Source organism: Mustelus asterias, chromosome 14, assembly GCF_964213995.1.
Source record: "Mustelus asterias chromosome 14, sMusAst1.hap1.1, whole genome shotgun sequence".
NCBI lineage: Eukaryota > Metazoa > Chordata > Chondrichthyes > Carcharhiniformes > Triakidae > Mustelus > Mustelus asterias.
This window is the reverse complement of record NC_135814.1, coordinates 52794846-52822812: the sequence shown is the minus strand read 5'-3', so window position 1 is coordinate 52822812 and position 27967 is coordinate 52794846. Positions and strand designations below refer to the sequence as shown.

Below are 27967 nucleotides of genomic sequence, written 5' to 3'. Positions count from 1 at the left end.
GAGCAAGAGAGTAACTAAAGAAAGGGTAAGGCCTATCAGGGCAACTTATGTGTGGATGCAGAAGATGTGGGTTTGATTATTAATGAGTTTTTGCAAAGGAGAGGATGATGCAGATGTTCCGGTTAAAGAGGAGGATTGTAAAATATTAGATACGGTGAGCATGATAAGACAGGGCATCCTGGAGGGACTGTCACCCGTGAAGGTGGATAAATCAGCAGGACCAGATGGATTATATCCCAGACTGTTAAAGGGAGCCAGGGAGGAAATAGCAGCTACTCTGAGGATCATCTTCCAAACTTCACCAGATACAGGCAAGGTATTAGAGGATTGGAGATCTGGGAATGTTGTACTATTACTTAAAAAGAGTGCGAGGGGTAAACCAAATAATTTTTGTCCGGTCAGTCTGACTTCGATGGTGGACTGATTATGAGTATTAATTCTGAGGGACAGGATATACTGTCACTTAGAAACTCATGCACTAATTGGATAGTTGGCATGGTTTTAGGGAGAAGGTTGTGTCTTGCTAATTTAATCAAATTTTTCAGGAAAGTAACGAGGAGGATTGATGAGGGTGGTGCAGTGAATATTGTCACCATGGCTTTCAGTAAGGCATTTGACAAGGTCCCACATGGCAAACTGTCGGAAAAGCAGAAACCTATGGTATTCAGGGGAAGGTGACGAGTTTGTTTTAAAATTGGCTCAGTGGCAGGATGCAATGGGTAATAGTTGATGGTTGTTCTTGCGAATGGGAGGTGGTTTCCGGTGGCATGCCACAGGGCTCAGTGTTGGGTCTCTTGCTGTTGTTTTATAAATTCATCATTTGGACTTAAATCTGGGAGGCATGATTGAAAACCTTTTGATAAACCTATCATATATTAAGCTGATCTTTCTCTACACCCTAGCTATGACTGTAACACTATATTCTGCACCCTCTCCTTTCCTTCTCCTCTATGTACTCCATGAACGGTATGTTTTGTCTGTATTGTGCACAAGAAACTACTTTTCACTCTATCCCAATACATGTGACAATAATAAATCAAATCAAAAATTTGCAGATGACAGAAAAATTGGCCATGTAGTTGGTAGTGAAAAGGATCGCTGTTGTCTCCAGAATGTTATCAATGGTTTGGTTGAGTTGGCAGGAAAGTGGCAAATGGAATTCAATGCTGAGAAGTGTGAGGTAATGCATTTAGGGAGGGCAAAAAAAGCTAAGGTATACACAATGAACAATAAGATACTGAGAGGGGTAAAGGAAGTGAGAGAATTTGATATTCATGTTCAGAAGTCCCTGAAGGTGGCAGGCCAGATGGATAAGACAGTTTCAAAAAAAGCATACGGAATGCTTTTCTTTATCTGATGTGATACAGAATACAAGAGCAGGGATGTCATGATGGAACAATATAAAACACTGTCTAGTCCTCAGCTGGAATTCTGTGTGCAGTTCTGATCGTCACATTGCAAGAAGTACATAATTGTCCTGGAGAGAGTGCAGAGGAGAATTACAAACTTGTTGCCAGGGTTGAAAAATTGCAACCAAGGGGAAAGATGAGAAAGGCTATGGTTGTTTTCCTCAGAACAGAGGAGGCTAAGGGGTGACCTAATTTTGGTGTACGAGATTATGAGGGGCCGAGATAGAGTAGACAGGAAAGACCTGTTTCCCCTACTGGAGAAGTCAATTACCAGGAGACACAAATTTGGTGGAAGGATTTTAACGAGGACATGAGGAAAATCTTCTTCACCCAGAGGATGGTCCGTATCTGGAATTCACTGCCTGATTTGGTGGTGGAGGCAGAAATACTCAAGTTGCTTAAAAGTACCTGGATCTGCATCTGAAGTGCTGTAACCTGCTAGGCCATGGACCAGTTGCTGGAAGATGGAATTAGAATGGATGGTTAGTTTTTTTATTTTTAGGCTGCACAGACATGATGGACTGAATGGCATCTTTCTATGTTATAATCATCTCTGGTTTTATCTCCTTAGAATGAAAAGAATATTGGTCTTTTTATTTTGCCTGTGGCAAATGGGGTTGAAACTATATTTTTCTTTTGAGTTTGTCTCTACATAGTGGTGGAGCTCTGAAATCCAGTGGTGCTGCAAAAAATTCAAATAAGCTAACAATCATTGCAGTAAAGCAATTTGTGCATTAGTTTGCAATATATTGTACTCGAGGCATTAAAAACTTTGATTACCGGAGAAGAAGAAAATAAAAATAAACCATAAATGTAAAAAAATCTGCACCAAAAGTTGTTAAATGCACAGAGCACAATCCTTTTCAGATGTTTTCAGATGCTTTGCTCTTTAGCATTTCACTTGTAATTGTATACGCTGTTAAAACAATTGGAATAGGAAAGTGATTCAATCAATCATGTTTTTTTAAACTGTCATATTATGTTGGATTTCAAAGTAGAGAATTAATTTCAATTTAAACTGCTTGCATTTCCTAAAAAGCCTCACAGCTGTTATAATGTTACTTTGTGTAAATTTGCAGTCGAAAAATTACACAATTTACAAAATTGTTAGCGAGAAAGACACGAGCATAATGGACATGAATTTCTGTAGCTTTCACTCATTTTTGCTTTGCAGATTTTCCGTCCACCTAATTTTACCTTTCAACAAACACATTTACCAGCAGTAGAGACATACAAAAATCTGAAATTACGATTCATCCAATGAAACAAAGCAGTTTTGTTCAAATAGGCTAGCTTTAATTCATTTTGGATTTCAAGTCAAATTTAACAGTAATGTAAATGGAATGGGCAATAAACAGGTGGTGATGACCCATTTTTTTGCTGATCTGACCTGTAGGCAAAGACAAAGGTAGTATTTCTCTCAAGATGGGCTGTTGCCATAGAAACCAATACTGCACTATAGCAGAAGTCAAATTGCTGCTGATATTTGCAGCCTTACTGTGTCTACCCCTTAAGCTACCAGAAAAAATTACTGAATTGAATCTGTCAAGATCTGTTGATGTCATCTTATTAGGGAACTCCGTTTACAATAAGACCAAGTTTAAGTAAGACATGCCTCAAGCTATTAGGAAATTTATGGGCATTGTCGGAAATGGAAGGAACTAAAGGCAAACCCATTTTTGTTTTTCTAAAATTATTAAATTTTAATGGCAAACGTTTTTAAGAGTTATCTTTAGGTGATTATTGGCCAGTCCATCATCAGTGCTACTAAAATCCAACTTGAAATCTAATGATGCATTAAAGCTAACTATTTGACCAACACTGCTTTATTCATTTGATTCTTCTTAATTTCAGGCTGATATAGGCCACTGCAGCTGGTGAATGTGTTTGTTGAATATCGACAGAAAACCATTATTGGTTTTCACAAGGAACTCTCTTTCATATATTAAGGGGGCAAATCTCCAGCCCCTTTCGCCCCAGGCTCAAATCCCGCTAGGCCTGTGAATTTGGCATGAGGCCTGAAGTGGGATTTGCACCGGGTGAGAACCTGATCCAAAATCATTTCCATTCATTTTAATCTCATTAGTGAGATTAAAGTCAAATACAGCAGCCTCCCAATATACTCCTGCATCCCCAGCAGACGTCAACAGGGTGCTAGTCATTACAGGTCCCTAAAAGCGGGGCATCATGAACGATGGGAGAAAGGAGGTGAGTACCTCTCTCCATTTGCCTTCAGGGTACCAAAGGACAAAGCGTCTGCTGCCAGGGTGCAAAGAGGGGTCCTTCAAGGGAGCTGGGGATTGTGGGGCTCGGGCTAGGCTGGAGGAGTTCAGGTTGGGGTCTCCCCTGGGATGGGGGCTGCATGGCAAGTCTTCACTTGTTCCTTTTAAAAGCTTTGAACTATCTCTCAGTATATCAATTTAAAGAGCTGTCAGGTTGCAGGAGCTAGTCTTCTATTTATTGCTTTTAAAGGCTTTGAAGTGCTTTGTTCACATTACATTTCATGTCCCATTAACTTTTACAATCCTCTTGAGTGGCAGCTGCTGGCTCCTTCAAAGGAGGGTTTATGATTATTTATGCAGCACTTCATGGTCTAAATAACATGGCTTCACAGGAGCTAGTTTTAACCAATACAAATAATTGGCACCACTTAGACAAAGTGTAAGGGTTCATCAATGAGGAAGTCTCTGTTGAATTCTCTGTATAGATGTGTTGACCACGCTGGGGAGCTTGGAGGACATCATAACCCCTGGTCAGGGACATGGTTGGACATGCCCTGGTACTGCCTCCTGACAGTGTCAGGTTGGTACTACCAAGAGGTGGGGCTTGAAGTAGGGATTTGGGGATGGGGCTGAAGGTGGCGCTGGGCCTTTGTGACCCCATAGCAAGGTGTCGGGGATTGGGCTGATGCCAGTGATTGTGGGGGGTGTAAGGTGGGCTTGATGGCGGTGGGTGAGGGGTTTGGGGGTTGTTCTGTAGCATTATTCTGAGATCAGGGCACCCTTACAAGCCGTCCTTGCAGGCACCTTTAGGTCTCGCACATCTGATTCATGATGCAAATCACCCCAAGCTCCAAATAAATTCTGAATGTGTGTGGATTGTGATTGAGATTGCGCTGACCAACCCGGGGGGAATCGCACTACATTTCCCGCCGGAGACCACACTTAGAATTTTCTGGGAGGATTGTGCCTCAAGGTGCTAAATACCTATTTTCCCCAATGCAATTATTGACCAGTAAAATGATGCAAAGAGTCAGCAATAGTGATAGTAAGTGATGCCTTCTAGCCAATGCTCTACTTAGCAGCTCCAAACATCATTAATGTGCAAAAAAGATAACAGTGATGCCTAACTTTGCGACATCAAGTTCTTGGGAGTAGGAATCAGCATTGGATTGCCACTCAGCGCCCAATTACATGTCAATTTCCTTCTGAGGCTGTCTCACCTAATCTTCTGACTCAGGCCGGGTGAGATCCAGGTAGCGCACCTCATCTCCAGGGCTCAGTGTCAAAGTCCAGCTCAAAATGAAGGCGGCACGGTAGCACAGTGGTTAGCACTGCTGCTAAACAGCTTTAGGGTCCTGGGTTCGATTCCCGGCTTGGGTCACTGTCTGTGTGGAGTTTGCACATTCTCCTCGAGTCTGCGTGGGTTTCCTCCGGGTGCTCCGGTTTCCTCCCACAGTCCAAAGCTGTGCGGGTTAGGTTGATTGGCCATGCTAAAATTGCCCCTTAGTATCCTGACGTGTAGGTTAGAGGGATTAGCGGGTAAATATGTAGGGATATGGGGGTACGGCCTGGGTGGGATTGTGGTCGGTGCGGACTCGATGGGCCAAATGGCCTCTTTCTGCACTGTAGGGTTTCTGTGATTCTATGATACACCCTCTTTTTACGGCACTGGCCACCCTAAACTAGGTAGTTAACGGTCCCATTGAAATTTAAAGGTCAATGACAGGCCAGGGGGAAGGTAAGTATCTAAAATATGGGGATGTGGTTCCTGTGGGTCGATACAATAGCTATCCATTAATTATTCTGACCTTTTCCAAGTAACTATTGGTGTAAGCCTGTCGGAACCATCTAAAATTTGGATTTAAATACATTTTTGGATGGTTCCCAGTGCAGGGCAATTGCCCAAAGAATGTTTGCATTTCTGTGCAATTGCCATGTAAACTCCTGCCCAAGTTCCGAGAAGGGTTCCCCAGCACATCTTTGGGGAACACCCCCGTCCCCCCAATTTGAGTTCGGAGATTGTGATCCAGTGACTTTGTATTCTGCGCAGGAGGTAAACTAACTTGCCCTGTCTTTTGGGAAGCTAATTTCAGATCAGCCAGCCGTTGTATTGCTAAGTCTAATTTTGCTTTCTATTGGCTTTAATGGAAAACAAAATCAAGTATGCTGTATAACGAACGGGCTGTTGGTCTGATCCCTTTGGTTTTCAGTCAGGTGGATTAAGTTGAAATTGGCTCCAATATAAAATTGTAACAAAATGCATGCCATATGCAAGAGTATAATTGAAGATACTAGTTGATCTCCTGCAGCGATGTATGCAAGGAGCCAAGGCCGGTTCCTGTATTCAGGTCAAGTAGGATAAATTGTGACAGGATAACAGGATAAAAGTGTAGGGAGGAAAGAACTAGGAGTTGGAACGAATATGGGTACAGGGAGAAGGATGCGAGAAGGTAAGGAGCACAGAGCAAGGGGAGGGGGAGGAACAGAAAATAGTGGTGACATTGGACCAGAGTAGAGAAATGGAGCATGAAGTTGAGAAAACAGCCAAGAAGAGGGATGAAGGAAAAAGCAGTTTCAGATGTGGAACTGTTGAGGGGCACTTTCTAAGGTTAATTTTCCTCTATCAGAATGTGGGTGGGGCGATGGCTAGATTCTTGTGTTCTTTTTTTTAAAAAAGGTGCTCAAATATCCCCGTAGTTGAGGAAATGCTTGGCTTCTTAGGAAAATGGAATGCCCTTCCCTCACTTTTATATAAGCTTTAGGCCTCTCAGCACATAATCTTAGTGCCAAGTGGAATGCATGCCCTGTAGCTGAAAATTCAATTCCTGTCAGAAACATTTAGTTTGTTTCTTGGTGCCATGCTTCAAAGCCCTCGGCCTTAATTCTGGTCTGAAGCATTAAAGTAATGTGGAGTAGAGCTGCAGTTTGTTCAGATTGTTTTTTTTCCAGTAGTCTTGCAGGTGTTAAGATGTGAATTGCACTTCTTAAATAATGAGATATTAAAGAGCACCTTTATCAAAAATTCATCAATCTCATTCTTCAGTTGAAATCACATTTTCTAAATTAATCCAATGTTCAGTTTCTAGTTAGAGTTCAGTTAGTCAGATTAGGATGAATGAATTTTAGTTGGTGTTTTTTAAAGGTTTTAGTACAATGTGAAGGAGCCAGTTTGCTTAAGTTACCCACTACCCCAAACAACGTGCTGACCAATGTTTCTGGTCTTTTCTTTCTATCATTGGTAGCAAATCCTATGTTATTTCTGTGTACAGGAATAAGTTAGTTTCATCTATTGATTTTGTGGATTTGCTCACTTTGTGTTCTTTTACTGAAATTCTCTAAAACTTTTAGCACTGTTTTTTAATTAACCTGAACTGAATTTTCAAAAAATATATATATTTGCCATACTTTGATCAAAATGAGGATTGTGAGATTCTAAATTGCTCAATAAAGGCCATCTTCCATCTCCTTGATGTACCTTTGATGATGATCAATTTCAGATTTGTTACTCACAATTCCTTCCAGTAATTTGATGCTTACACACTTACCTGCATTATCTACTAAGTTTCATAATTTTAGAGCCATGGAACAGAAACAGATCAGCATGGCCGCTTGATTTTTGACGAAAAGCACGTCAGATCTGAAAGATAATTGAGTTCAGGCTAAGGTCGTACTTCAGAACAATTCAAAGAAACGGCAACCATCAAGTTTTTATACATCACATTAGTTATTTGAGGCCTACCTGGTTACCACCAGATACTAACATAGAATTACTCAATACTAAGGTTCTTTCAGTCACCAGAGCAAAGATTGAATTGACTAAAATGTTAATGTATTTAATCAATGGACAGTGTTTACATTTGGGAGCTTGTTATACATTTGGAGGATCCAGTACACTGACTGCAGGCCAAATATGGCCAAGAGCTCCTTTAATCTGGCTCCTGCTTGTTCACTTGAAAAATGCTCACAAAACTGAGTTCAACAGTTGGAGCTCTTTAAACTTCTTGTCCTGGTGCACTAGAAAGATCTTGCTTCCTGATTTGACTCTGAACAGTTGGCTATCTTTTCATGAAGTTTAGCCCTGTGGACTGAACTGCTACGGTCAAAGCATCTGTTTCCAAGTTTTGGGGATGAAAGTAAAGATGATTTGGGCATCTAGGAAGAAATGTAGGTGAATATGGATTGGTAGAAGTGTCTGGTTGTTACTGGAGGAGCGCATTGGTTTTTTTGTGCATGTATGGAGATCTCTATTTTGGTGTATGGGTGAACCATTTGTCCATCCTTAATTGCCCATTAGAAGGTGACAATGAACTGCCGCCTTCAACTGCTGGAGTCCATATGATTTAGGTGCACTGGCAGGCCTGTTAGGAAAGGAGTTCCAGGATTTTGACCCAGTGACCGTGAAGGAACATCAATGTGTTTCCAATGTCAGGATGTTGGTAGAGCAAAATGTGCAGAGGATACTGAAAGTCTGCAGAGGGATATAGATATTTAAGTGAGTGGGCAAGGGTCTGGCAGATGGAGTGCAATGTTGATAAATGTGAGGTCATCCATTTTGGTAGGAATAACAGCAAAATGGACTATTATTTAAATGGTGAAAAGTTGCAGCATGCTGCTGTGCAGAAGGACTTGGGTATCTGTGTGCATGAATCGCAAAAAGTTGGTTTGCAGGTGCAGCAGGTAATTAAGAAGGCAAGTGGAATTTTGTCCTTCATTGCTAGAGGGATGGAGTTTAAAAATAGGGAGGTTATGTTGCAGTTGTAATAAGGTACTGGTGAGGCCACACCTGGAGTACTGTGTACAGTTTTGGTCTCCTTACTTGAGAAAGGATGTACTAGCACTGGAGGGGGTGCAGAGGAGATTCACTAGGTTGATTCCGGAGTTGTGAGGTTTGGCTTATGAAGAGAGACTGATTAGATTGGAGCTATACTTATTGGAATTTAGAAGAATGAGGGGAGATCTTATAGAAACATATAAGATTATGAAGGGAATAGATAAGATAGAAGCAGTGAGATTTTTTTCCACTGGTGGGTGAAACTAGAACTGGGGGCAGAGCCTCAAAATAAGGGGGAGCAGATTTAGGACAGAGTTGAGGAGGAACTTCTTCACCCAAAGGGTTGTGAATCTGTGGAATTCCCTGCTCAGTAAAGTAGTTGAGGCAACCTCATTGAATGTTTTTAAGGCAAGGATAGAAATATTTGAACAGTAAAGGAATTAAGGATTATGGTGAGCGGGCGGGTAAGTGGAGCTGAATCTATAAATAGATCAGCCATGATCTTATTGAATGGCGGAGCAGGCTCGAGGGCCAGATGGCCTACTCCTGCTCCTAGTTCTTATGTTCCTATGTTCAATATTAAAAAAATTAACCATCTTGTTGAAATAAAATGTATACCAGCTGTGTTTTTGTTTTGGTTTTAAAAATTACAAAATAATTATTTATTTGATTTGGAGGGTAATGAATGTATTCATCATAATTTTCCAAAGCTTTCCAGATTCAGGAATTAGTCCTCCAACTGAAAAATTGCAAATACAGCTTGATTATTTATGAATGGATGGGGAGACAAACTAGCTAACTGCAGTCCTGTCAGTTTAACATCAGTTGTGTGGCGATTTGTGGAGATGCTCCTCTCATCTCATCACCCTGTGTCGTTGATATCTACATGGACCACGACAACGTAATCGTCCCCCTTCCACTGCAAGTTCCTCTCCAGCCCAGAGCAGATTTCCCGAACCCTGGCATCGGGCAGGTAACACGGCCTGGACTCAAATAAATTCAGCAGGTCTGGCAGCATCTGTGGAAAGAGAAACACAGTTAATGTTTTGAGTCCATTCTACAGAACTGGACTCTGGCTCTTTGCTGCAGAGAACAGTGTCAATCCCCCTCACTATACTGTCCCCTTCTACCACTACATTCTTATGGGCTCACCCTCTTGAATGGCTTCCTGTCCCACAGTGCCATGGTCAAACAGCTCATCCATCCTGCAGCCCCCACTCTCATCTAAACAAGCTGAAAGAACCTCAAACCTGTTGGGACAATTGCAGAGGCTGACACTCCTGCCCTGTCATCAGTGAATATGTTCCTACTTTGATGCAACAGATGAGACCAAGGAGGGATTCTACACCTATATTAAGCAATCCCTAACCTGAGTCCCAGTAGGCGCAAAACTAATCCTTGGAAATTGAGAAGGACGCAAATCTGTGGGAGGATGTGATGTGCAAGGAAGGACTGGGAAAGCAAACTCAATGGAATCCTGTTCCTGACAAAATGTCTAGAACGTGACCTTGTCATAAGCAAAACCCTGTTCATTAGTAAGACAAGGACAAGACCTCATGTCAACACTCTCAGCCCAAATACTGGCACTTGGTTGAATATGTCATAGTTTGAAGAAGGGACTAATGAGAGGTCCACATCATCCATCCCATGATGGGTACTGAGGAACGCAGGAATGATCGCCACTTTTTCCAATATGCCAACCTCATACAATGGAAGCTACAAAAGTGAATCTGCAAGAAAATTAGCGTTGATGGCCTGAAAGATTTCACTGAGGCAGTCCTTCTCAGTCAGCGCCTCACTGCCAATTTTCCAACTCTCAGCTACCAAGAGCTACATTATGCCCATACTGCCTGGTCAATCCTAAAATCCACCATAACAAGAACATGCGAAAAGGTTGTTGGTCTCTCCACCAGGAAACATCATGACTGGTTTGCCGAAATTGAGAGCGCGCAAAGGTCTAATTGACTGGAAACTTCACCATGGCTTGAGAAAAGCAACACTCGTACAGGTGGCTGAAGGCAGTGGTACAGCATAAAAGCCACAACATAAAGAACAAATGGTGGGTAGAAAGAGAATGGGAGATCCAAGAACTCATGGATACCAACAGTATGCACAGTTCCTTCAGCGTTATAGAACATAGAACATTACAGCGCAGTACAGGCCCTTCATCCCGCGATGTTGCGCCAACCTGTGAAACCAATCTAAAGCCCATCTAACCTGCACTATTCCAATATCATCCATATGTTTATCCAATGGCCATTTAAATGCCCTTAATGTTGGCGAGTCCACTACTGCTGCAGGCAGGGCATTCCACGCCCTTACTACTCTCTGAGTAAAGAACCTACCTCTGATATCTGTCCTATATCTATCACCCCTCAATTTAAAGCTATGTCCCCTTGTGCTAGCTATCACCATCCGAGGAAAAAGGCTCTCACTATCCACCCTATCTAATCCTCTGATCATCTTGTATGCCTCTATTAAGTCGCCTCTTAACCTTCTTCTCTCTAACGAAAACAACCTTGAGTCCCTCAGCCTTTCCTCATAAGACCTTCCCACCATACCAGGCAACATCCTGGTAAATCTCCTCTGCACCTTTTCCAATGCTTCCACATCCTTCCTATAATGCGGCGACCAGAACTGTACGCAATACTCCAAGTGCGGCCGCACCAGAGTTTTGTACAGCTGCAACATGACCTCCTGGCTCCGAAACTCAATCCCTCTACCAATAAAAGCTAACACTCCGTACGCCTTCTTAACAACCCTATCAACCTGGGTGCCAGCTTTCAGGGATCTATGCACATGGACACTGAAATCTGTCTGCTCATCCACGCTACCAAGTATCTTACCATTAGCCCAGTACTCTGTAATCCTGTTACTCCTTCCAAAGTGAATCATCTCACACTTTTCCGCATTAAACTCCATTTGCCACCTCTCAGCCCAGCTCTGCAGCTTATCTATGTCCCTCTGTAACCTGCAACAACCTTCCGCACTGTCCACAACTCCACCGACTTTAGTGTCATCCGCAAATTTACTAACCCAGCCTTCTAAGCCCTCATCCAGGTCATTTATAAAAATGACAAACAGCAGTGGCCCCAAAACAGATCCTTGCCATACACCACTAGTAACTGAACTCCAGGATGAACATTTCCCATCAACCACCACCCTATGTCTTCTTACAGCTAGCCAATTCCTGATCCAAACCGCTAAATCGCCCTCAATCCCATGCATCCGTATTTTCTGCAATAGCTTACCGTGGGGAACCTTATCAAACGCTTTACTGAAATCCATATGGACCACATCAACTGCTTTACCCTCATCCACCTCTTTGGTCACCTTCTCAAAGAACTCAATAAGGTTTGTGAGGCACGACCTACCCTTCACAAAACCGTGTTGACTATCCCAAATCAAATTATTCCTTTCTAGATTATTATAAATCCTATCTCTTCTAATCTTTTCCAAAACTTTGCCCACAACAGAAGTAAGGCTCACTGGTCTATAATTACCAGGGTTGTCTCTATTCCCCTTCTTGAACAAGGGAACAACATTTGCTATCCTCCAGTCTTCTGGCACTATTCCTGTAGACAATGACGACATAAAGAACAAAGCCAAAGGCTCTGCAATCTCCTCCCTAGCCTCCCAGAGAATCCTAGGATAAATCCCATCCGGCCCAAGGGACTTATCTATTTTCACACTTTCCAGAATTGCTAACACCTCCTCCTTATGAACCTCAATCCCGTCTAGTCCAATAGCCTGTATCTCAGTATTCTCCTCGACAACATTGTCTTTTTCCTGCGTGAATACTGACGAAAAATATTCATTTAGCGCCTCTCCTATCTCTTCAGAGTCCACGCACAACTTCCCACTACTGTCCTTGACTGGCCCTAATCTTACCCTAGTCATTCTTGTATTCCTGACATACCTATAGAAAGCTTTAAGGTTTTCCTTGATCTTACCTGCCAAAGACTTCTCATGCCCCCTCCTGGCTCTTCTTAAGTCTCTCTTTAGGTCCTTCCTGGCTAACTTGTAACTCTCAAGCATCCTAACTGAGCCTTCATGTCTCATCTTTACATAAGTCTCCTTCTTCCTCTTCACAAGTGATTCAACTTCTTTAGTAAACCACGGTTCCCTTGCTCGACCACTTCCTCCCTGCCTGACAGGTACATACTTATCAAGGACAGTAGCTGTTCCTTGAACAAGCTCCACATTTCAATTGTGCCCATCCCCTGCAGTTTCCTTCCCCAAACTATGCATCCTAAATCTCACCTAATCGCATCATAATTTCCTTTCCCCCAGCTATAACTTTTGCCCTTCGGTATATACCTATCCCTTTCCATCACTAAAGTAAACGTAACCAAATTGTGGTCACTATCACCAAAGTGTTCACCTACCTCCAAATCTAACACCTGGCCTGGTTCATTACCCAGTACCAAATCCAATGTGGCCTCGTTCTCTTGTTGGCCTATCTACACACTGCGTCAGGAAACCCTCCTGCACACATTGGACAAAAACTGACCCTTCTAAAGTACTCAAACTATAGCTTTTCCAGTCAATATTTGTAAAGTTAAAGTCCCCCATATCAACTACCCTGTTACTTTCGCTCCTATCCAGAATCATCTTTGCAATCCTTTCCTCTACATCTCTGGAACTTTTCGGAGACCGAAAGAAAACTCCCAGCAGGGTGACCTCTCCTTTCCTGTTTCTAACCTCAGCCCATACTACCTCAGTAGACGAGTCCTCATCAAACGTCCTTTCTGCCATCGTAATACTGTCCTTGACTAACAATGCCATACCTCCCCCTCTTTTACCATTGTTGTGGGAAAAATGCCACTTTGTGAGTCAGGCTTGGAGGTTTCAACAATACAGTTTTATTTTAACGAAGCTTCGTGGAGAAAAGGCACTGGCACAGCACAGTGCTTCTAAACAGCTACCTTCTCTCAATGAGACAATGCGAGCGGTCCATCTTTATACCCTTTACACGATAGATGGACCGGACATCTAGCCATTATCACATTGTTGTAATCAAGTAGGCGGTCAATCGTTAAACACATCGTTATAGACAAATACAGACAGATACAGACATAAGCATGTTAACATCGCATTGTTCTGTGAACGGATACATTTCCTACGTCAGTGACTATCAATTACTTTAGTTTCGGTCTATTCATACAGTAGTTTACAGTAATTGGTTTTCCTGCATTTTGTATTCCCGATCCCACCTGTAGCTAATCTCTTTACCAGACCCTTTTGTCCCTATTTCCACTGGCTTCCTGCAGTATCTAATTCCTGCATATTTTAATTTACAAGTAGTTGTCTGAGTGTCTTTAATCCTAAGTAATTGTCTGGGCTAAGAGTCAGTGCCTGTTTGTGGTCTTAACTCTTTATGTGCCAGGCAGTCATTTTTAAAGTGTACTCTTCTGTATATTTTTCCCACTTCACCACCTTCCCTGCTCTTACTGAAACATCTAAACCCCGGAACCTGCAACAACCATTCTTGTCCCTGCTCTATCCATGTCTCCGAGATGGCCACAACATCGAAGTCCCAGGTACCAACCCATGCTGCAAGTAACCCAGATTATCAAGATGATCTGTGGCCCAAGCGCACAAGGCCCCACCCCACTGAGAGCCAAGCATGAAGGGGAGCTCATCCAAGTACATGGAAGCAGTCCGTGCTTGCTGGAGATAACATTTTGAATGGTAGCAGGTGAAGGATGGACCATGAAAAGGTCCTTGGACTGGAAAATCCCGCCCTCTGACTTTGACTCCAGCATCTTCAACTCCATTCTTTGATGCCTCATCTAACTCAGTTTTAATGCTACAAGTTGAAAAAGCCATTCAACAGCTGAAAAATAACAAAACCTGTGGAACAGGTGGAATCAGTGCTAAAATTCCAAAACATGGTTAAGATACACTACTGGCATCGCTTTACAGCCTCAAAGCCTCGCCTGGAAGGAAAAGCACATGCTGGGGATCTCAGACGCTGTAATCGTGACTATATTTATGAGGGGAGAAGAGTCCCATTGTGGTAACTGCTGTCTGCCACAAGGAAAATCATTGCAAGGATACTCCTCAACTGCCTCCTCTTCGTGCAGTGGTTCCCAAAGGGTACGGCGCGCCACACTGGTGCGGCAAGAGAGGGTGGCAAGTGTGGCAGGAAGATTCAAGGACAATCAAAGAAACATTTAAACATGGATTAGATATTTTTCCCAAGTGATTGTTTTATACTTTCTGGATGTCCCCCATGATATTATAAAGTAGTTGTGTTCTATGTTATGAATCAAACACTGCTAGGAGTTTAAAAAAAAAAAGTATTTCTTATCAATAAAAAAATTCGGTGTGGCGCGAGCAAATTTTTATTCCAAAAGTGCGGCCCAGTGGAAAAAGTTTGGGAACCCCTGTCCTAGTGTCTGAGGAATCCCTTGCAGAGTCGCAGTGTTGCTTTCATTCATTGAGAGGCACCACAAACATGATCTTGACTTTCTTTCAGCCTCTTATTCTTCAACCTTCCTTTGTTCTTCTCTTTCCTCATAATCCCACACCCATTGCCTTCCATGTTGCAACATCCAGTTGTTTCTTCAATAATGCCAGGGTTTTTGCTTCTGCTACTTCACTCGGATGTTTATTTGATAATTTTTTGCGTGAGAAAGAATTTTCTAATATCAACCCCTTTTCATAATTTCTGTGACCTGAGCCAGTGGGAGGTTGTGACTCCGACTTCTTTTTCTTTAGTGATTCACAATTAGCCCTGTCAGAACAACTGGCTATCTTTCCCACTCTCTAATGTGCATGTTTTTAAAAAATCAAAGTGAATGTTGGAAATCCTGTGTAGTAGGTCTAGGATGAAATAATTTACCCTTTGTTTTATTAGTTTGAACTAGACTCTGACCGGTGACTTTCAAGAACTTGTCTTGTCTTGTGTGGCATTATTACACGTCTTCAGTTTCTGTAGTCGTTGACCTTTTTAACCTGTGCAGATTCAATTATTTAGAAAGAATGTGGGATTTAAAGCTAGATATTAAAATGTCTGCATAGCTGTTTTAATGCAAAGAATGAAGAAATAAATGATCTAACATCCAAAGTTGTCATCATCTCTGGTTCTCAGTGTTTTGGATTTACCATTTCCATTCTGTTAACTCTCTTAAATGCCTCTTGTAGACCCTTGCCTTAAAGGATGAACAGCCCACATTTCTTCTTTCCTTCCTGTTCTCTTAGCTCAGACCCTTTGATACTCGGGATCAGCTTTTCTGCGCAGTCTCCAGCATTTGAAAGTGTTCTTTGTTTCTGAACACAGTGTTCTAGGTGCAGCCTGATCAGAGCACTGTATGTTTAAGTTATCACTTTGCCTTTAACTATTTTCTACTCCATTGGCTTTGTTGATTTGTGTTTTATGGCGTGTGTTTGTTTGTGTTTATATCTGTGTGTGTGTGTAGCAGTATTTCATATTTGTTTGCATTAAATGTCATTGGCCATGTTTTAATTTCCGAACTCCTTTCTCTGATTTCATTGCCATTTCTGTCTTGGTCTTCCCTTGCAATTTGACTGATTTGTTTTTGAGTGCATGAGCCAAGTAAGTTATGTAAATGAGGAACTATAGTCCAACTTTGAGTCCTCAGGCATCCCATTCAATGCATTTCCACCACCGGCCGTCACCGGCTATCCTAAAATAATTACTTAACAAGCATTTGTTTCCTATCCCTTAGTTAATTTCATTTTCATTCCCAAAATTTAGCCTGAATTCCCCTAGTTCTGAGCTTAATTCATAATATTTTGTCTAGAATGTCGTCAGGTATCTTTTGGATATGAATTACACCATTTCTTGTGGTTTTCCATTATCCACTCGGATTACCACTTCAGGTAATTAAACTCAACCTAGGGAGGCAACCTTGGGCCCTCTGGCCTGAGTAGCTCTGTTCCTGGATGCATTTGCTGATGATGTGGAGATGCTGGCGTTGGACTGGGGTAAGCACAGTAAGAAGTCTCACAACACCAGGTTAAAGTCCAACAGGTTTATTTGGTAGCACAAGCCACAAGCTTTCAGAGTGCTGCTCCTTCATCAGGTGATGATACCTGATGAAGGAGCAACGCTCTGAAAGCTTGTGGCTTGTGCTACCAAATAAACCTGTTGGACTTTAACCTGGTGTTGTGAGACTTCTTACTGTGCATTTGCTGAGCCATCAAGGCAGCTCCTCTAACTTCTTTCTGGTGATATTAATAAATCTGTAAAATATTTTGAAAAATTGGATCAACTTGGATTGGAGTTAAAATTCCAATATTTTGCAAAATTGCCTAATTTCAAATCATAATGTTGTTAATTAAGTTGCTTAGGAGACATTATTTATCATATTGCTGTTAGATATTTTATAATGTTGCATTATCAGTCTTTTCTAAATCTCTAACATATGTTACAATTGCGCTGAAATCTACAATTGAATATATTAGAACCACCTATGCTCAACTATTAATTTTAAATCTATGGGCGCTGCCCTATTCTAACTAAAATCTATTTCGATTAAACATTAAATGACATCATAGGTGTACAGAGCCATAGCCCAGAAAATACATAAAGGAAATGTGGAGATGTTGATTGTGCCTATTTTCCAAAATGTAAAAAATGGCAGGTAAAAGTGTTCAGCTTCATTTTTAATCATTGGCAAATGATTAATAATACCAACTTTTATTTAGATAAAAGAATTAAGTAATTTGAAATCCTAAATATTAGTTAGTTACTATTGGAAAGGGGTGCAGACCTAATCACCCAGATGACCCCCTGAAATTGTAGGAACTGTTCTGATTCACACTTGGTTTCTAACCTGACTTTAAACCATTTTGTTTAGAAGTACCAGGGAAGAAAATATACCATGGATAAGAGTATGCCATCTTGTTGTGATTGAACAGAAAATATTTCTACATCTGGTACTAAAGAAGAGAACATTTTGCATCAGCATTTGATGTACCAAATGTTGATTTGACATCTGACCTAGAATATTGAATGATCCTCAGATAAGTTGAGAAAACCCTACCATAACTTAGGGCGGCACGGTGGCACAGTGGTCATCACTGCTGCCTCACAGCGCCAAGGACCTGGGTTCGATCCCTGGCTTGGGTCACTGTCTGTGTGGAGTTTGCACATTCTCCCCATGTCTGCGTGGGTTTCCTCCAGGTGCTCCGGTTTCCTCCCACACTCCAAAGATGTGCGGGTTAGGTGGATTGGCCATGCTAAATTGCCCCTTAGTGTCAGGGGGACTAGCTAGGGTAAATGCATGGGGTTATGGGGATAGGACCTGGGTGGCATTGTGGTAAGTGTAGACTCGATGGGCCAAATGGCCTGCTTCTGCACTGTAGGATTCTATGATTCTATGAATTGTAAGTACAGTAAAAAGTCTCACAACACCAGGTTAAAGGCCAACAGGTTTATTTGGAATCAAGAGCTTTCGGTGCACTGCTCCTTCATCAGGTGAGTGACTCCAAAGCCGGCATCTCCACATCACAATGTTAAGTGCCATTCTTGGCTCAGTGGTTAGCACATAAGCAATGATGCACTGGTAAAAGCACTGTGCTTCAGATGAAATGTTATACCAAGGATACTTGGATTTGAAATATTCCATGGTGCTATTCATGTTTTCCCAGTGTCCTTGGAGAATTTATCCTTCAAACAACATCAATAAAACAGATTAGCTGGTCATTTATATCTTTGTTTCTGGGATCTTGCTATGTGCAAATTGACTGCCAGATTCGATTACATGATGACAATGACACTTCAAAGGTAATTCAAAGGCTGTGAAGCTTTTTGGGATGTCCTGAGGATGTGAAAGACTTTATGCAAAGACTATTACTTCCTTGCGTCTTCCTGCTTGCCTTCTACATTTTGAAATGCTGAACTGTGGAATAAACACTGAAATAACCTGTATAAATTTTGAGGCATTGATCAACATTTTTTCTTTCTGTGCACAGTACTTTGATATTAATATAATTGTAAGTACATCATATTTTAAAATGCTGTCCATTGCTATGTTTTTCTTCAATTGCTCAGTATCTAATTGATGTGCCCTAACTTTGATAACTCAAATCTTTCTGCATCATACTAATATTGACTTAGCTGGAGGAGAAAATTCTTACAGTTTAATAGATCACTGAATCTGCTGAATATTCAATAGGAACTAAATTTTCTTTGTGCCTTTTGCCAATTATGGGTTTATTTTAGTTTGTGTTTTTTTTGTACAGACGTCAGAAAGCCAGAGAGAGACAACAGAAGTTGCTTGCGGAATTTGCTTCAAGGCAAAAGAGTTTCATGGAAACAGCAATGGATCTCGGTAAGCCTTTGTAAATCGATGCAAAATATTTGTCCAGTTCAGACCATTTTATCACTATAATTTGAATATAGCAGTCCTTTAGATTCTAATGATTATGAATTGTTTCCTAGTTTTCTATTGGGATTTGTATATGGGCACCGAAAGGTATTTAAAATATTTGGACAGATTAAGTCCACTGAATAGAAATTGTGTTACAGGCAAGTTTCTGACTATTGAAATGGGTAACGTGACAAAGAGATGCCCATTAGCAGATATGAAAAAGGAATTGATTATTCACCGTTTCCTGAAAGCATCTAATCTATAAAATCGAGTCCACTTGTGTCAATTATGTACATGGGTGCATCTAGCTGGGATTTGGATGTAATTGATTTATTGTATCTTTGTGCAGATTATGACTGAGGTTATATTTGAATTTTGTAAACAGTTGAGTTCCTAGTCTTCAAGGGACAATCATGTATTGAAGAGAGTTGAGAGAAGAACTCCAGTGGTGATTCTAGGTTTTTAACTTAAGGTTCTGACAAGTGGCTCAGACCTGAAATTGAGTTTGTTGGATATATAAAGATTATGGGGTTTAGGTCATAAACACTGAAAAGATATAGATGCAGGCAGGCTATTTAATTTGAATTGTGTGTGCAGACATAGATCTTGATCAATTGGGCCAGTGGGCTGACGAATGGCAGATGGAGTTTAATTTAGACAAACCAAGGTGATGCATTTTGAACCAGGACAGGACTTACTCAGTTAATGGTAGGGCATTGGGGAGAGTTATAGAACAAAGAGATCTAGGGGTACATGTTCATTGCTCCTTGAAAATGGAGTCACAGGTGGACAGAGTGATGAAGAAGGCATTCGGCATGCTTGGTTTCATCGGCCAGAACATTGAATACAGGAGTTGGAATGTCTTGTTGGAGTTGTACAAGACATTGGTAAGGTCACACTTGGAATACTGTGTGCAATTCTGGTCACCCTATTATAGAAAGGATATTATTAAACTAGAAAGAGTGCAGAAAAGATTTACTAGGATGCTACCGGGACTTGATGGCTTGAATTGTAAGGAGAGGCTGGATAGACTGGGACTTTTTTCTCTGGAGCGTAGGAGGCTGAGGGGTGATCTGCTAGAGGTCTATAAAATAATGAGGGGCATGGACATGGTAGATAGTCAATATCTTTTCCCAAAGGTTGGGGAATCTAAAACTAGAGGGCATAGGTTTAAGGTGAGAGGGGAGAGATACAAAAGTGTCCAGAGGGGCAATTTTTTCACACACAGGGTGGTGAGTGTTTGGAACAAGCTGCCAGAGGTAGTAGTAGAGGCGGGTACAATTTTGTCTTTTAAAAAGCATTTAGATAGTTACATGGGTGAGATGGGTATAGAGGGATATGGGCCAAATGCAGGCAATTGGGATTAGCTTAGGGGTTTTAAAACAAAGGGTGGCATGGACAAGCTGTAAACCTCTATGACCATATATGAGTACAAAATTATTGAACCCCAAGTAAAACTTGATCTCAGGAAAATCACTAACCCACGGTAGTAATTATGTGAATCAGACTTTTACTGAACATACATAATATTGTGTCAGTTTAACAGCATTTTTTTAAAAGGTGGATAAATAAATAATAGAGATTAACCATAGTAAAAATTGATTCCTGATTTGGTTGGATCACAAAACTTTATGCATTGGGATAAAAAAAAAAGGATGCAAGATGTGACAGATATGGAGTTTGTTGATCTTGCATCTTACAGAGGGCTGACTCCCCATAAAAGATATTTGATGATTGGTTAGAGCCTTTTCTACCTGCAGTTGCTTCCTTTTGTCACAAATCTCCCTCACAGCTTGGACTTGCCTCTCTTAAATACACTGAAGGAACTCTAAATTTATCTTGTATTGTGCATTGTGACACCTAGAGAAAGAGCATTTTACAAAACTGGAGAAAGAACAAATATTTTAGAAACTACATCGCGGACAATAAAGAGGACAATATTACAGAAAGAGTAGAGAAATGGAAAGAATATTAAAGAAATTCCAGTGGGACAAAAAGAAAGAAATCCAGAGAGTCATGAAAAATATTACAGAACCTATAGAACTGCATGAATGGAGAGAAAATTGAGAAACCATATTTAAAATATAGAAATCAGCGCATTCCAAAATCCGGCGAGAACTTACCAAATCTGAGAAAATATAGAAATCATTTTTTCCCATTGACATAAACATCATGATATATGTCTTGATATTTCTTCATTTGGGCTGTTTTTTAATGACCGTAGGCCTTCCCTCTTTCTGAAAATCTAGACAGTGATTTCTGGAACCTGTGGAATGGAAAACAAAGATGCTGATATAGACATTGGGGAGTGAAATAGTAAAAACCTCTTGGTTAATTTGATGGGGATAATGAGATAGACTCTATTGAGACTAATGAGAGAGACTCTATGGCTTATGTATTAATGTTAAATATGTAAGTATCCAGTCTACATTATCATTGATCTAAGAGCATGGAGAGAGAGAGATCTATGTAGAATTGTCAGAATTGTAAATAGCCTAATGTTCAATAAAAGATAGGGTTTACCACCGTAATTCCACCATTACAGAGTTTCCAGGTACAGAACAGCATTGGGACTAGCAAGCAGCAGGTCAATACCTGACTCTACGCCATAGGCAGTTGTGCAGATGACACAGCGGGTTATACAGAATACGTGGCAAAGTATAACAGAACTATAAAAGTCATTAATATCGCTTTTAGTCTTCAGAAAAAACAGCACAATAACAAGAGCAAAATTTAATCGGCGTACTCAAAGACTGGGAGAGAACATAGATTTCTTTGTTAATAAGCTAGATCAGTTGGCTGGAAATTGTAAATATGGAGCTCTAAAGGATGAATTAAGTTGGTTTTGAATTGTTGTGGGAATCTGAGAAGAGAGACTGTCAGGGTTTTTGCTGCTGAGGGAAGATTTGACCCAATCGAAGATTGTGCAGATAACAAGAGAAAGAAAAACAAAATCTTTATTTGAGGAGAAAAAATAATCTTCTGGAGAAAAACGAACTGATACAATCAAGTTTATAGCATATACAAATTGTTGCTCACCTAACCCCAAACAGAGCAAAAGAGAAGAGGACACAGGAGCTGCCATTATTCATTGCTCTTCTTGTGGCAGGAAAAAGCTGCACTGCCCCCTCCCCCAAATAATACGGAGTGCCATTGCAAGAATCAGTTTTGCCGCATGCAAACCATTCTTAGCAAAACAATTAAAGAAGGAACAGCCAAGCCTTTCAAGAAGTGGAAGAAAAAAACATAAAACAAACTTCAAATTAGACACGGGATCAGGAGTTTCAATTCTTTCAGACACAGAAAAGTGGTAAAACCAGACATACTGCAGCCATTGACTATAAGACTTCATGGTCCAGGAGGCATTCAGCTGAAAGTCAAGGGACAGTTGACTGCTAAATTCCAGAAGGACAAGAAATCACAGAAACTTTGTATGTTATTCACGATCAAGAGTGCTCACTGTTAAGTCAAAAAGCGTGCACAGATTTGCAACTCATTGACAAAGTTGATGATCTAGAAAGTTTAGAAAAATTCAGGGTAGAGTTCCAAAACTATTTGTGGTCTCTTATTATCGGCTGTCTCTCGTCAGCAAGGAAGATTCTCTTCCTTGGGTCCAAAAATGGCTGATGAGGCAGTTTTGTCCTCCTCTGGTAAGTCTGCCCTGACTGAGCTGGGAGTAGAAGAGCTGCTTTGGGAACCTGGTATCTGACATCCAAGCTATATGACCAATCCAACAAAGCTGATGGCGGATGATCATAGCCTCATTTCTTCTGGTGTCTGCTTGTGTGAGGGCATTGATGTTGGTGCGTCTGTGCTTCCACTTAATATATAAGCTCTTCTGCAGGCTGTGTTGATGATGACTTCAGTGCTTTGATGTGCCTTTGATTTGTTGTCTTATGTTTTAGTCCCAATCACTCAAAGTGATTATGACCATGAGCTTGGTTTCGGTTTGTCGCAATCTTCAAACATTTGCTTGCTCAGGTGGACAAAAGTTGCACTTGCAGATTTATGTGTTCAGGGGTTTAGGAGAGCTGGAAACAGCTTGTTGCATCAAATTTGGACCAGATGCAAAGCCAATTTACTTGTTCCCATTGGAATGTTCCACACCCATTTTTTACAAAAATGAAATGAGAAATTGAGTCAATGCTGCATCAAGGAGTCACCTTACCCATCATCAAACCCACAAATTGGTGTTCAGACATGTACCAAAACTGAGTGGCTCAGCTCCACATCTGTGTGGACCCTCACACAGTTAAACCAGAGAATGGAAAGGAAGATCCACTCAGTGGCATCTGTGGATGAGAAAAATGGTTGGATGCAAACAGTGGCTTCTGGAGTTACCTTTGGATGAGAAATCCAAACTACTGGTTACATTTACCATTCCTTTGGGCGATATTGTTTCAGTTGTCCACCTATTGGAATCACATCAGCTCCAGAGATTTTTCAAGAACAACGACAGCCTTTTGGAGGGATTAGAAGAGATCACTTGCCACATGGATGGCATCCTGATCCAAGGGCCCGCCACCCTGGATAGCAATGTTTTAAAGTTTGTAAGAGCAGGGCTAACTCTGGACTACAGTTGTGAGTTTTCGTAATCTACTATTGCATTTCTGAGGCAAATCATTTCGGGCATCAGGACTGATCCCCAAAAGACCAAGGCAGTTACCAGATTGCAGCGTTACAGAGTTCCAATACTTAATGGGGATGGTCAGTCAGGTAGATCCTCCCTAACTTGGCATAGGTGAATGAACCACATGACAATTGCTCAGGCAAGACCCATGCGTGGTGTTAGGGAGAATATCAACAAATCTTACTCCAGAATATCAACGTCATGCTTATTTCACCAGATATATTGGCACACTATGACCTGAAACTGCCCACAGCATTTGCTATGGATGCATCAGCGACTGGATCAGGAACAGTACTCTTTCAAATCCAGAAAGATGGAACATGCAGACCATTATGTTATGTATCTCAGTCATTCACTAAAATGGAACAAGGTTGCACTATAATCGAAAAGGAGGCAGTGGCAGCCAACGTCAGAAATTCATCAACAATGCCTTAGGCCTCCAGTTTACAATCAAGACAGACCACAAGCTATTGGACAACTTTTTAAATGCGAAGGAACGAGCAAAGATTCTGCAGATTTTGTGGCTGATACTCATGAGGGTTAATGCTCACGGACACTCGGATTGGTTTCCATCAGGTCCTGCCCTCAGAAGAGCCTTGGTTCAAACATAGACAAAAGAGCTGAATGCCAGAGGGGAGGTGAGAGTGACTGTCCTTGACATCAAGACAGCATTTCACTGAGTATGGAATCAATGAGCCCTAGCAAAACTTGAGTCAATGGAAATGGGGGGAAACCCTCTGCTGGCCAGAGTCATTCTCGGTACAAAGGAATGTTTGTGGTGATTGGAGGTCAATCATTTCAGCTCTAGGACATCACTGCAGGGGTTCCTCAGAGTAGTGCCCTAGGCCCAACCATCTCCAGGTGCTTCATCAGTGACCTTCCCTTCATTATAAAGCCAGAAGTGGGGATGTTCACTGATGACTGCACAATGTTTAGTATCATTCATGACTTCTCAAGATACTGAAGCAGTCCATGCCCAAATGCAGCAGGACCTCGACAATATCCAGGCTTGGGCTGACAAATGGCAAGTAACATTCACGCCACACAAGTGCCAGGCAATAACCATCTCCAACAAGGGAAGATCTAACCATTGCCCCTTGATATTCAATGGCAGTACATTGCTGAATATCCCACCATCAAAATCTTGTGGGTTACCATTGACCATGATCTAAACTGGACCAGCCATATAAATGCTGTGGCTACCAGAGTAGGTCAAAGTCTAGGAATCCTGCGGTGAGTAGCTCACCTCCTGATTCCCCAAAACCTGCCCCCATCTAAAAGGCACAAGTCAGGAGCGGAATAGAATACTCCTCAGTTGCCTGGATGGGTGCAAGTCCAACAATAAGGATACTTGACATCATCCAGGAAAAAGCAGCTCACTTGATTGCTACCCTTTCCACACACCTTCAATCCGTCCACCACTGACGAACAGTGGTAGCAGTTGCGTACCATCTATAAGATGCACTGCAGGATCTCACCAAGGTTCCTTGGGCAGCACCTTCAAAACCCTCTAGAAGAACAAGTGGAGCAAATGCCTGGGAATACCACCGCCTGGAGGTTCCCCTCCAAGCCACTCACCACCCTGATTTGGAAATATATTGCTGTTGCTTCACTGTCACTGGGTCAAAATCCTGGAACTCCCTCCCTAATAGTGAGTGCGCCTACAGCTCAGGAACTGCAGCAGTTCAATAAGGCAGCTCACCACCACCTTCGCATGGACAACTAGAGATAGGCACTAAATATTGGCCTAGCCAGTGCCACCCACATCCCTTTGGGGATTTTCACAGTAACTTCATTGCAGTGTTAACATAAACCTACTTGTGACTAATAAATAAATAAACTTTTAAAATGTCGGAAAAAAAATAAGGCAAACACAGTAGATTAGTGGTCAGGCATTCGTGTAGGAGGTCATAACCTTGTTGATGATGTAGAGCCAATCATTCCTATTGGCAACTGCACAGAGGCTGAATTAATTAAGGCAGGCATAGAAAGCAGATGAAAGATGTGCTAGAATTAAATAATACTGCCAAACCTGATGGCCAGAATATGTTACTAACGATTGCTACGACCAGGATGGAAGGAGTGCACTGTCTGTCTCTAGGTCCATAATTCCATGGGTCACAACATATACATAAATGATTTTTCCAGCTAGTTATATAGCCAAATAAGTGCTTTACCTACTACTGTCAGAATGGCCACTCAATGCCCATGTTTCGTCAATAAACAACAAAATTATTGCTCTATTATAAAACCAGTCAAGTAGAAAGGGAAAGCTTATTAACATATAATAATATAAAATACAGAAGTGTAATAATTACTCTTTCTAAATACCCTAACACACATGCACAAAACAAATACAATAGAGGAATTCTGCCGAATGGTTAATAGTCAATGATTCAAGGGAAAAGGTAGTTGATGGAGTCCTTGAAATAATATCCAGGTTATGCGGTTGGTCTCTTAACGCTGGTCTGAGAAATGGTCGATGACTCTTGCACTAATTTCCAAGTGACTATGCAGAAAACTTCCAGTCAGTTGATTTTAGAACATAGAGCAACCTTTTGCTTGCGACTGGATCTGGAACTACAGGAGCTGTTGTCTTCTTTTCCCAGTTGAACCTTCTTGTTTTCTCCCCAAAGCAAAAACAGTCTGCTAGCTTTTAACACAGTTTTCCAAAGCATGTTTTTTTTCAAAATCATAAACCACCATGTGGCCCTTTTGTAAATCTTCTGCCAGGGTCTTTAAAACTGCTTAATAACCTTTTCATATAAAATGCTGCCTTTTTCAGGAACAGTAGCAACCTGAGTCCATGCATAAATCCTTGAAGGGATAATGTCTTTTAAAATCACAAATTCTTCTAGCAGGTTCTTAGTCCTTGAAGATGAGACATTTTCCATGATTATTCTTTCATCCTAAAACTGTACTTGGAGCAATGTAGATGTTCAGTAGTGTGGAAAACCTATTAATTTATGATAAGAGGTTGCTCATACCAAATGTCCTGAGACTCTAAATCCTTCAAAGCATACAACAGGGACATTTAGGCATTACAACGTATCATGCTGGGGGTGAAATTCAATTTGATGGCCAATAATCTCCAAATGACCGGAGGACATGATTTCAAATGATAGAGATTCTCATTGTTAGATTTTAGGAGGCACTCTGATGTTTAAGATTGGATAGGGTTGAGCTGCTACTTGGTAAGTCAAAGTAAAAGCCCTCAAGTTAACCAAGTATGATTCTTAATTTGACAGTTACCAGTTCTGATGTTTCTTTAAAATGAAAGGGGCAGCTGCACTGCTAGGGACTGTACGATAGACCCCCAAATAGTGGAAAGGAGTTAGAAGGGCAAATATGTAGACAGATTTCTGAATGCAAAAACAAAGGGCGGTAATTGTCAGGGACTTTAACTATCCTAATATCAATTTGGATAGGAACAGTCTGAAGGGAATAGAGGGTGCAGAGTTCTTAAATTGCATGTAAGAGAATTTTTTTAGCCAACATGTAACAAGCTCAATGAGAGTGGGTGCAATTCTAGATTTGGTCTTAGGAAATAAAGCTGGTTAGGTGGATGAAGTAGCAGTGGAGGACCATTTTGGAGATAGTTACCATAATATATTTAGCATAATTATGGAAAAGGACAAAAATAAAACAGAAATAAAAGTTCTAAATTGGGGAAAGAAAAATTTTACAAAGCTGAGAGATGAGCTGAACAGAATGGAATGAATACAGCTAATCGAAGGATAAACTGTGTCAAATCAGTGGGAGGCATTCAAACGTGAAATTCTATGGGCACAGTGTAGACATGTCCCCACAAAGAAAAAGGGCAATATTCCAAATCTAGAGCCCCTGCTTATCCAGATGCATACAGGCCAAGGTAAATCAGAAAAAGATAGCTTATGACAGTCACAAAGGAGTTAATACTTTAGAAAGCCTAGAGGAGTTTAGAAATTACAGGGGTGAAGCAAAAATTCAAATTAGGAAAGCAAATAGAGGATATTAAAAAAACCAGCTAAAAATCAAAGAACATCCTCAGATGTTTTAATACATTAAGAGCAAGAGAATAACTAAGGAAAAGGGAGAGTCAAAATGCACATAATAACTTGTGGTTTGATTCAGAAGATGTGGCAGAGTTCTCAGTGAGTACTTTTTCTTTGTCTTCACTAAGGAGAGGGATGATCTAGACATTCTAGTTAAAGAGGGGCAGCTGTGAATATTATATAAAATAAGCATAATGGGTGAGGATGTACTGGAGGTAACATCCTTGAAGGTGGATAAATCGGCAGGGACAAATAAATTGTAAGCCAGGCTGCTGAAGGAAGCCAAGGAGAAAATAACGAATTCTCTTGAGTATCATTTTCCAATGCTCACTGGATATAGGCGAGGTCCCAGAGGATTGGAGGTCTGGGAGCATTGTACCATTATTTAAAAGGAGTGCGAGGGATAGAACAGAGAATTATAGACCAGTCAGTCTGACTTCAGTGGTGGGCAAATTATTGGGAACCATTCTGGGAGACAGGGTAAACTGGCAATTAGAAAGGCACGGATTGATTAGGGGTTGTCTGCGTGTTTTTTTTTATAGGGGAAGAATCATG

General features: G+C 41.1%; 1 protein-coding gene across 4 annotated transcripts in view; it reads left to right on the top strand.

The window, feature by feature from the left end:
* Positions 1 to 27967, top strand: part of ubr3 (ubiquitin protein ligase E3 component n-recognin 3) — a 325538-nt gene that overhangs the window by 125337 nt on the left and 172234 nt on the right. For all 4 annotated transcript variants that reach the window (XM_078228378.1, XM_078228377.1, XM_078228376.1 and 1 more), the window contains one exon: positions 18621 to 18709. In XM_078228378.1, the coding sequence (XP_078084504.1) occupies positions 18621 to 18709 (89 nt within the window). The remainder of the gene's footprint in view (positions 1 to 18620; positions 18710 to 27967) is intronic.